Source organism: Myotis davidii, unplaced genomic scaffold (genome assembly GCF_000327345.1).
Source record: "Myotis davidii unplaced genomic scaffold, ASM32734v1 scaffold641, whole genome shotgun sequence".
NCBI lineage: Eukaryota > Metazoa > Chordata > Mammalia > Chiroptera > Vespertilionidae > Myotis > Myotis davidii.
The window spans coordinates 1,780,707-1,792,553 of NW_006293232.1; the positions used below are offsets into that span (position 1 = coordinate 1,780,707).

At 38.1% G+C, this 11,847-nt stretch overlaps 1 protein-coding gene across 1 annotated transcript in view; it reads left to right on the plus strand.

The window, feature by feature from the left end:
• SESN3 (sestrin 3) overlaps positions 1-10,254 on the plus strand; it is a 27,705-nt gene extending 17,451 nt beyond the window's left edge. Inside the window, exons 8-9 of the mRNA XM_015565985.1 lie at positions 1,832-1,995; positions 2,606-10,254. Coding sequence (XP_015421471.1) covers positions 1,832-1,995; positions 2,606-2,692 — 251 coding nt within the window. The 3' untranslated portion in view covers positions 2,693-10,254. The remainder of the gene's footprint in view (positions 1-1,831; positions 1,996-2,605) is intronic.
• The last annotated feature ends 1,593 nt before the right edge of the window (positions 10,255-11,847 follow it).

Here is an 11,847-nt window from a genome sequence, read left to right on the forward strand (position 1 = left end):
TAGTTTGAATGAGATATAATTAGTATATAAATAAAACTAGGATAGATTCTTCTTTCATAAAGCTTGCATAAGTTCACATAAAAACACTGAAAAAAAACTGTCAGTCAATGTAAATTAATAGCCTCTACATTTTTTAAAGATGAGCATTGAGAGGACAGTGAATAAATGAGACTGAATAGTCTAATCATGGTGTAATCAGCAAAGCTTTTTTTTTTAATGTGCCTTTTTGAGCCTTTGTGGAGATAGATCTGTAGAAAGAGAAATCCCCAGATGTGGATGCATTCAGTTTGACTCTGTACGATGTTCTTTCGGATATAGTATCAGAAAGTCTCTGTGAAGTGGAATTAGAATTTAAGTGAAGTAGTTTCTATAATTTTAATATAAAAAATTTTTTTTCTGAAAAATCAACATTCTACCTACAAGACACTATTATGATGATAATTAGTAATTGCTATTTACCCACTTACCATCCTAGACAATAAGTTATCACAGAATCATTACATTTTAAAACAGATATTATACCTACCTAATTAAGAAAAATAAACAGCAATAGAATTTAGTTCAGTTGTGATAAATCTTTATTCATGACAATAAATAACAAATGTTATGGTGACTTTATCTCTGAGATGCTACTAAATAAAGCTCATATAAAATCCTTAAGATTCTATTATTTAAGCATTGTGTTTGGGTTAAATATTAACTGAAAATATACACCAGAAATTCTACAAACCCCCACTACTGCATTTACCCTCCTGTCTGCCTCTGTGCCTACTTCTTCTGGCTCCTCTTATTGTGGATGAACTGTCTATACCCCGATGCCCTTGGGCACAAAGTCCCATCTCCTCTCTTCTTCTAAAGATCCTTATTCTAGCAATCTCCCCTCTACTGCATGATCACCTTTACTCTCGCTATTGGGTCTTTCCCATCTGTATATAAACATGCATTTCTCTCATCTGTAAACAGATTCTTCTTTAAAATATGATTTTAATGATTTTTAGAGAGAGATGACGGGAGAGGGATAGAGATAGAAACTTGGATGAAAGAGGAACAGCATTGATCTCCTGCCTTCTGCACAGCCCCTACCAAGGATCAAGCTTGCAAACGAGGCATGTGCTCTGATGGGGAATGAACCAGAAACTTCTTGGTTCCTGGGTCTACGCTCAACCACTGAACCACACTGGTTGGGCTGAACAGGTCCTTTTTCTTCATCATGCTTTTCCCTCTGACTATTGCCTCATTTTTCTGCTCCTGTGCACAGCAAATCTCTTTGGTAGTATATTTACTATCACTGTTTTCTTAACTCTCATTCTCTCTTGAAACCACTATCTTATTGAGGTTGCCAGTGACCTCTGTACATGCTACTTCAGTGGTCAGTTTCCAGTTATCGTCTTATTTGAGTCATTACTCCTTCTTCCTTGAAACACTTGACTCCTACTTAGGGCTTTATACTTGCTCCTGGTCTTTGCTCAGATGTTGACCTCTCAGAGAGGCCTTCCTATCTAAAAACCACAGTTCCTCTCCTCCTAGCCCCCAGTTTCACTTTATCTCCATAGCAGTTCTCACCGTCTGACATACTATGTTTATCTTTTTAATTTTTTTTTGTTCCAATAGAACTTAAATTCTACAAGATTGTGGGTTTTTGTCTATTTTGTTCATTTGCATATCACCAGTGCCTAGAAGAGTACATGGAAAGCACATGGCACATAATGGGCACTCAATAAATATTTTTAGATGAATTTAATTAATGAGCTCTTGGTATTTAAATTACTGGACAATAAATGTCTCTATTACAGCTTTAGAAATCAGAAATTGTGATTTTGTCATTATAAAGCTGTTGTCATTACTCATAGGTATGATGACTATGATTACGGAGAAGTTAATCAATTACTTGAACGAAGCCTGAAGGTTTACATTAAGACAGTGACCTGCTATCCTGAGAGAACTACCAAGCGCATGTATGATAGTTACTGGCGTCAGTTCAAACACTCAGAAAAGGTGTGTTTCATTACTAAACATTATACCATAGATAGATGTTCAATATAAGAAATAATGATTATGAAAATATTAATAAATTAGTGCCATTATAGAAATGAAGTGGCATAATCTAGCCAACTTTTTTTTAAATATATTTTTAGCCCTAGTCTGTTTGTTCAGTGGATAGCGCGACGGCCTACAGACTGAAGAGTCCCAGGTTTGATACCTGGGTTGGGAGCTTGATTCCTGAGGAAGGGAGAGGGAGAGAGAGAAAAACATCAATGATGAGAGAGAATTATTGATTGGCTTGCCTCCTGCATGCCCTCTACTGGGGATCCAGCCCGCAACCTGGGCATGTGCCCTGACCAGAAATCAAGCTGGTGACCTCTTGGTGGATAGGATTGTGCTCAATCCATTAAGTGACACCAGCCAGGCACCAGAGCCATTTTTTATAAACAATTTTCTTGTGAGTTTCACATCATGTGCATGTATAGCAGTGCCCAGGCCTGTATGTTTGTATATGAGTCTTTATACACAAGAAAACCTTTGTGAATGTCTGCTATATGAAAAAAGTTTAAAGTTTATCAGTTGTTTATAATTGTCATTAAATTGATAACATTTTCATTTCCAGGTTCACGTCAATTTACTGTTAATGGAAGCACGGATGCAAGCTGAACTTCTGTATGCGCTTCGTGCCATAACTCGGCATTTGACCTGAAGCCTCACCCAGGGAAAATGTCAGATGTGTGTAAAGACCTTTTCACATAAGATATATACATCAGAAGCTGTTTGTGATGTAGCATCAAAAGTTATTCAATTCTCTGTGTCAAAGTTTAGCCGTTTTGGGGGGCGGCTGTAATGTGCAATGATGTGTTTTCTTTTTCTTGATGCTTAACATTACTAACAATTGCGAAAATAATACTGAGGAGCACTACTTTGTATTGTTTATAGTTGGAGTTTTGGAAACTGATCATAAATCATGAACCTGGTTTGTTAATGCTTAACTTCAGCGCTTTGGGGTTTGTGTGTATGTGTATTTCTCTCCCCACCTTTTTTTTGTTGTCGTTAAATAAGGAAAAGCGCTTACAATCTGCTCAAGCAATTGTTTATTCAGATACTGGAATTCAGCAAAGAATAACCTCCTCTGGCCACTCCACTTTTCATGGTGTATCCTAAATCTGGCAGAGGAGAAGCATGTGCTGTTGAACTAAGCTGCTCACAGGACACAGCCCTGTGTCCCCAGGAGATTATTGTCAGGCACTGTTTGGTTTTTTTGTTTGTTTTTGTTACTGCTATTGGCGATAACGTGAAATGTGATACAGCCATTGTCCATAATTTAATGTGAAATTATCATGATGAATTCTATAGCATGCTACTGAAATGCCAAATTCAGCTATTTTCTTTCTCTTCTGAAACAGAAGTTTCAGTTTTCCATATCAGATGTGTATATTAAAGGTGGAATTATACACAATCCTTCCTATCACTGACAGTAATCCTCCGTCATCTTCAGTTATCAGTGCTCACAGTGCTGCTTATGGTTCATTTAGTTGGCACATATAATCTTGTACCCACACTAGGCTGACCAAAAATTTTGTTTGCACATTTTTCTTTTCTCATAGTGTTTTCTATATTGCAGTACCCGGAAGAAGGTTACTATACCTTTATATTTTTTTTCCTGTTAGGCTTTTAGAACTTATTTTCCATGATTTTTCTTATAATATGTTAAACAGTTTATTATTCAAAGGTAATAATTGTGTTTCTATGCATTAATGTGAATGAACAACAACAGAAAGAGTGCAATATGTTAAAGAAACATACTAAACTTCCCCCCTATTATGTCACTGCAGAAGTGTCCTTTAAGACAGAGCCATAAAGAAATTTGGTTCAGATTTCTTTATTGCACAAGGCTTTCCCCTTACTGGGGTTGACAGTGTTCCTTTCATAAAGCCAAAGCATCCCCTTCCCCAGAAAAATCTCTTTGGACGACGAGTTTGAAAATAATGAACAAGTCTTAGGGGAGGAATATAAGCATCCAAAAAGTCACATTGTTGCATTGGTTTATGTTGCTTGATTAGACTATCTTCACAGAGCACAACATTATGTGTTTATAGCTTTAATTTGTGTTACGTTAATGAACCAGCGAAGTGCCTAAAGAGATGCTTACAGCCATCTGGTGGGACACAACTGCACGGCTTAAACACTTTGTGGTTAATTAATGGTGACTTGAATTGTACACCAACATGCTAATTTTTTAAAAGCAGATCAATTTTTTCCTAGTAAATAGTTAAAATTTTTGTTAGATTTCCCACAAAGATTTCATTTTAAACTTATTTGTTATATAGGACTTGCTTTTTCCCCCTCTCTCATGAAAGAATAGTGGGCCAGTGTTTTATTTAATAATCCCCCCCTCCTTCCATTTATCATCCTTTTCTGGTACAATGCAGTAGGTTGCTTTCTTTTAGATTTTGTTCCAGATGAGAAAATAGAAATATGACTGTGAGCCCAGTAACATAAGACAGTTCTGCATTTTTGAATTCCAGGATCTTCTTTGAAAACTTCCATGTGAGGAAAAAAATAACGAATTTTTTAAAGACAAGGGTGGTTTATTTAAAGAGATTACTCAAAGAACTTGTGCCAGGTTTTTTCTGTTTTGTTTATTGATATGCCATATATTGGCTTTATTCAATATCACATTATATAGATACGTATTTTAAAAGTATATAGGAGAATGGCAAAACCTAGATGACAACATTAATGTCCATTTAACTTTCCAAACTTTAGAAAACTTTCAAGTTGAGGATCTCTTTTATTCTTGACATTTGTTTTTTTAATAGGAGTCCTTCAGTTAATAGCCCTGTGTTTGTGCAGGGGACCTCTATTACAGGAGGAAGATGATTGTTATATATTGAAAAGGAGGAGAAATTCTCACAGAACACCATATGAGCTTTAGACCAAAAGAGGAAACAAGGCTTAAGTAACTAAAATGGCCACTTCATTTTTGTTTTTTGCTTTTTCCCCCTCAGAAATGTAAGTAGTTGGAGTTTGGGTTACGGAAATTTAGTGCCTTTACTAGATCTCTTTCCTAGCAAGGTTTCTTTCCTCAGCATTGATCCATCTCGTCAGTAATCAGGAAAATAAGTTGGCTTGGAACTATAAACAGAAACAAAACCATCTATTTATGAACCTCAGTGAACCAGCCTAGAGAAGGTGACCTCTGGAGGTGCTTGATTAAGCACCTACTCAGACGCATGCGCAGCATTCCAGGTTGTGGATACCATTTTACAGCGAGCTTGCTGTGGACTGTATCTAATGCAGACTTGAAATTCCGATGCGGTTTTCCAGGGTGGTATTTTTTCAGAGTATTGAATTTACTATGTAGTAATTTATAGTATAGCTTTTTATATTAAAATGTGATATTTTTAAAAGAGCTATCTGGTTCAATTGGTGAAGTGATGTGGTTATACGAGACTCTAACCTATCCCATGGGCTCACATCGTGCCAAACTTTAAATGTGCAAGTGTACGTGGGAAAAAAAAGCACATGCGAATGTGAAATCTCTACCTTCGTAGCTTATTATGTTAAAGTTAGTTTAGTCACCCACTGATGTAAACGCTTGATCAATGTTGATTTACTTTGAATTTCAAGTTTTCCAGCTTCCGTTGCAATTCTTCCTTTCTCAGATCCCCTTAAGAAATAGCTAAATACTCTCCCATCTGAAAGTGAATCTGTCCTTTACCCGATCCCTTGACCACAGCAGTGGCCTCACGGGATTCTTGAGATTAGGCCTTCTCGGCCAGACTCATAATATCAGAGGAAAAGAGGCTTTTACCTTCCTCACCTTTTTGAACTAAGTATATTGTCTTAGTCTGGGGAAGGATCTTTGTCTCATTGGGGTACTTTAAAAATAAAAGATGACCAGTGTGGAATCTGGGGCACGGCCTTGGCCTTTAATCATGGCTTCAAACCCAAATAATAGCCAAGCTTCACAGGGCTGTTTTAGAACAGAAAACTCAGTGTAAGCTTTATATCAAAATTCTATTTGAACCAGAACCCCTATTTTAATTGTGTTACAGTCTCCTAAAATTTTTCAGTGCTTCTAAAAGCTAACTAACATTATTTCAGAACTGTTTTTCCTTTTCCGCCTTACAGAGGTTTTTTTTTTAATCCAAAAACTTAGATTTTTATGCCACAGCAAAACAAAATTAATCAACAAAGATCTGTGCTTAAAAATAGTTCTCCACTGTAGTGCAGAGTGCATGCATATAGGACCGTAACATTCTTTTAAACTCTAAGGAAATTCATCAGGGAGAAATAAATAAGTGCCAGTGCATATTATAAAAATGATCTGCACTGTACTAGTAGAATGAGGTTTTTGTGTCGTTTTATGTTGTGTTTAAAGGCAATTCTGATTTATTCCTCCAGAAAGCAAGACCTTAAACTCTTTATCTAATAGGACTTTTTCTTTTTATGCAAATAGATGGTCTTACACAGAATAAACTTATGCAACCATAATGTTATATAAATAGTATATAAAATGTTCTTAGGATAATTGAACAGCAAACGGAAACACATATGGCTATACTGTTCAGATCAAGTTTTAAGTTAGCTAATCTGTACAATCAGAGCCTATTCTAGGTGGACGTCATCATAAACTGTGTTTCCCTATAATATCCCTCTGGAGACTGAGAATCAAAATAAGTAGTCTTTCCTCGAAGCAGTACTGTAACATGAATGTATTCATCTCAGTCAACAGAACTTACATGCCCCGTGTATGTGGAGCTTATTTTCATGCTAATGTGACGTAGCAGTGTCTGCTCAGGTGAGACCTAGAACAAAAACAGCAGGGATGAAATGGATCACAGAGGTAGAGGTATATGTCAAGGCAGAGCCTGGTGAGGAAGGAAAATGTTTTCAGAGAACACATGGAACATAATTCCGAGACAGTGGCTGTCCTCAGCATCATACACTTATTATACAGGACATTTCCCATCGTGGGAGCTCCAGCCTGCATTCCATCCACCCTTCCCGCCTGCTTTCTCTTCCTCCAAGTGCCTCAACCTCTACCCACTCCCTCCCCCCGCCTCAGCCCATCTTGATCTGAATGCCTTGTCACACTACAAACCAAACATCACCAGCCACCTGCTGATAGTCACCAGCATTTACTTTACTGAGTCATTTTTTTTCTCCATTGTCCCACCTCCCTCTCAATTCCACAGCCATCCAGCTATATTTTGGCTAATCCTTGCCCGAGATGCCCTACCAGATATTACGCAGCACCAAGTGTAATCCTGTCCATCCCAGACTGTTCCACCTTTCCCAGCTGCCAAAATGTCTTGCTCTCCTCTACCTCATCCCCAAAGAGCCTGTAAATTCAGAGTATCCAACCTTTTCATGGATTCACTCTCTGTTCAGTAATACTACTTCCATAGTTGAAATAAATCATACAAGATTTTTGCCTTTTAACAAAGTAGGAATCTTTATATTTATACATGATACAGAAAGTGAACTATTTCTACCATGCAGAATTTAGCACTTAACAGGACTTTAACGTGATTGAATTGCCATTCTACCCTGGATCTGTATTAGGTAGTTAATACTGATATTAGTCCAAGTTATTTGAATGTGAAGTTAAAGTTCCCCAGGAGTCCAGACGGATCTGTAACCCTTCAGTGAAACGGGGTTTCTGGCATACAGATGGGGCGGTGTTTCAGATCACTGGTTTTATTTGGTGGCATCTGAGCCTTGGAACACATGTCTGATAGGAGGATATCTGATAAAGGATGGTTAGGTGGTCTTTTGGATCACGGAAGCCCACTTGATTATAATATGTTTAAAATGCCACAAAATAGGCTGCATGAGAGTTTGATGAAGCTTTCCTGGGTTAGACTAAGCTTCTCACCCCCATGCCGACCCTGTTGTTCTCTTGGGGGGAACGTCCTGTGGGATGGAGAGGGAATGCATTGCCTTTGTCATCGGTATTTTCTGGCTGCACTTCCGTACATCCAGACAGTATCTGTGAGGAGCAGGAAATGCAGAGGAGGAAGACGCAACAGTTCTTCCTCTCCCGCCAGTGTGTACTCGTGTCGTCACAGAGGAAAACTTGTCAGGTTTCTAACATGGGGTGGGTTTGTCTATCGATGGTTGTCTGGTCTGGGGACGAACGAACCACCTGTTTGAAAGTATCGATTATTATGATCAATGGTGGCATCTGGATGCTGTCCACTCCCATTCATGAGCAACCCAACCTGACAGCAGAGCCTAGTCGATGCCTTTAAGGGCCCAGGAATGAATCAATGCCTAGCTAAGGAATGAGACAGTAATGGAGACTGAAGGAATGGTTTTTATTAAATCGTATGTCATGAAGTATTTGTTCCAGCTTTAAATTCATCATGGCTGCACCACCATGAAGTATAGAATTGAAAAAAGGAGATAAGAAGTGGGGGGAAGGAAGACTATCTGATTCTTTGCAGTGCTTGTGGAAATTTCTGGAAAAATGAAATGCATACTATAAAATAGCCTTTAGAACAAACACCCCATTTTATAGCTCATAGGACAGTATCAAACATTAGTAAGTTTAAATGTGACAAATATAACTCTTGGTATATAAATTTGCAAAAACAGTCTCTTCTCTTCCACCCCTCAATTTAACCTCTTAAAAGCGAATGTATGAATCCTGGTTAGCTAGATGTATCCATCATGACACCAAATGAAATGGATTGTACATCTCTTTCTTAATCAGTCTTCATAAATTTTCCAACTGGCTTCTAAGTCTGATATGGAAGGATCAAAATGTAGGCTAAAGGAAACATATCAATTTGTAATATGGAGGCTGTTTTCTCCTGTCTGAATTTTACTGCTTCTCTAAAATAAAATGCAAGAGTTAAATGGTACCCTTGTTCCTCAAGGAACGTTATCCAAACTCTATCTCATGCAGATATTTCCTTTGCATTGATATATCTTCCCTGGAAAGAAAATACAATTTTTCCCTCCCTCTTCCTCTTCACATTTACTCTTCTCAGCCTAAGACAGGAGAGACAGAAAAAGCAAACCACAGCCAGGGTGGCCTCTTTGTGCTACTAGAAAAGTGACATCACAGGCACAGTCTGAGCAAGGTCAGAAAGGACCCTGTCAGGTCAATGTGGAACATGGCCTTGCTGCTTGGATTAGCTCCTTCAAACCTGAAAATACCTTTTCTGGTCATGGAAGAACTGGATGTATCCTTTAGCTTATGAAATAGGATTTGAACTTGAAATCTTTTTTTTAAAATCCTGATTTTGCAGGGCAGCTACATGATGAATGTATATATTAAGACTTTGTAGCTGAATTGCACATGAAATCAGATTGCCAACTTCTTGACTTTCAAATTTAGACTTCATTTTATCCTTAAGTGCTGAGCGATATATGTAGCATGCTGTGAAATGTCTATTATAGTTCTTTAATTCATCAGTATTAATACAGAATTACCTTTTGCGTTCCTTGGTACTTTTTATTCAATGTAATCAGAAGCTGTGATGTTTTGCCTTGTAGTCCTGTGCTTTGTTACTGTAATGTTTTTTTACGAAGCACGTGACTTTGGACTATTGTGAGGCGGATGATCTTAGGACTGCTATATATATATCAGTCTCTTACTATATAAGGTTTTCCATTAGAATAAGCTTTTATCAAATAGATCATTGATGAAATTTAGGATTTACACAATTTGCATTGTCAAATGACAGTCTTATATTTATAGTTTCAATTCCAAAAATAGCAAACTTGATAAACAGCCACTTTAAACATGTTCTGGTGAACCAGACCCTGCTGTAGATGTAGTCTGAGGTAGTTACCCATATAAGCCTTCTCCACTGTTATGCCCTCCACATGAGTCAGCAGTTAAGGAGATTATAGAACCCATGAAAGCTTTTTGTATGTATAACTAGGTTTTATTTTTCTTATGTTGCTGATTTTACAACTCTGACTAAAGCTGACCTGAATGGATCAGTGTATGTGTAATATTCTAGTGCTTTAATGCCTTTTTTTATGGAGGAATGGGTAATATTATTTGAACAGATGCAGAAGGAACTGTTAGTGAGTCAAGGCAAACACATTTGAAATAAAGGAACTGTGTATTAACATGTTAACAATTCATAACTGCACTTTTTATGACATTTTGAAAATCTATTTATAGGTACAGAACAATGGGTTTTGTTAAACTGTATCACATTTATACTTGCAAAAATTTATTTCATTGTTATTAGTAGGAATTTTATTGGTTCAATAAAATTGGCAAACCTGAACCCCGATTATTTGCTCTTTCTTATATATTTATATACATATTTATACTTACTTTGGAGTAGCATTCTTGCCCAGGTTTAGACACATGTATTCTAAAAGACATCAGAATCATAAGAGTCACTTTTCACCTTATTTCTTTCGGACCCACAATTTTCTCATGACATTTCTTACATTCACTCAATATTACATTAGTAGACTATTGCAATAGTATAAATTGGGCAAAATATATAGTTATTGTTACCTTTTAAAATATCAGTTGTGAACTCAGCAAGAGACATTAATTTCAGTATTATCTCATTACTAAAATAGTAAAGAAGTGATATCATTTTATAAGAAATTGAGACATAAGAGAACTTTGTTTGCCCGAGAGCTGGCACCTGGAATGGGCTCGGAGAAGATCTGTACTCTGTCTTTGTGCTACCGCCTTTCACACCGAACTTCATTACCTCAGGTCAGCCCAAGTGGCTTGCTTAATCTAAATGACCGTGCTGTCAGCATGACATGTTACTGCCAGCCAGAAGTTAGATAACTTTCCTCTCTGGATAACATGCAACTTTTACAGTTTTCAAATAATCATTTTTGTCCCTCCAGTCCTCAATGGGCCCTTTGATTTAGAACAGTGGTTCTCAACCTGTGGGTCGCGACCCCTTTGGGGGTCGAACGACCCTTTCACAGGGGTTGCCTAAGACCATTGGAAGACATATACATATTTTTGTGATGAATCACTATGCTTTCATTATGTTCAATTTGTAACAATGAAAATACATCCTGTATATCAGATATTTACATTACGATTCATAACAGTAGCAAAATGACAGTTATGAAGTAGCAACGAAAATAATTTTATGGTTGGGGGTCACCACAACATGAGGAACTGTATGAAAGGGTCGCGGCGTTAGGAAGGTTGAGAACCACTGATTTAGAAGAAGGTACCATAGGGGATGGTGCACAGACCAATGTAGACAAGCGGTACTTGTCCATTTAAAGGTTGACCATTTCTCCCAACACGAAGCCTGATGCTGAGAAGACTCGGGAAAGCTTGCAACTACTGCGTGTTATTCCTAGGACATTCTGCTGTGTGGTGGAAGTTACAATTCCAAGTCATAGTTTCTTATGCATGTAACTTTCTGTGAGTTGAGAAGAAAGTCGGCCTCAGAGACTGTCTCTTCTCCCAGGATCTCACATATTTCACATTTCAAAATGCAGGTAAGCCCCAGCCTTTCCATAGAACTCTTTAAAAGGACAGTGAGGCAAGAATTCTTAATACTCCCTCCTACACTGGCCTGCTCCCAAAATAAACATAAAGAAATCATCTTTACATCAAGGTGAAATTCAGAGAAGCCTCCTGGTTGCAGTACTTTTCACCTTCGTTTTGCGGAGGTGGTGCATGCCTCTCATACTCCACTTGGCAGTCACCATGGCCCCTCTAACTCCCTCCCGTCCTGCTGCTGTGGCCACCAGGCCCATGCCGGCTGTGGCCAGGTGTTCACAGGTTCAGTGGGAAAGTACCTTTGGTGGCCCTGGGCTGCTGTCTGGTTTCCTGCCCCCGGGGCTGCTGGGGTCTGGCAGGATGCCAGAGGGAACTGCCTCTGAGCTGAG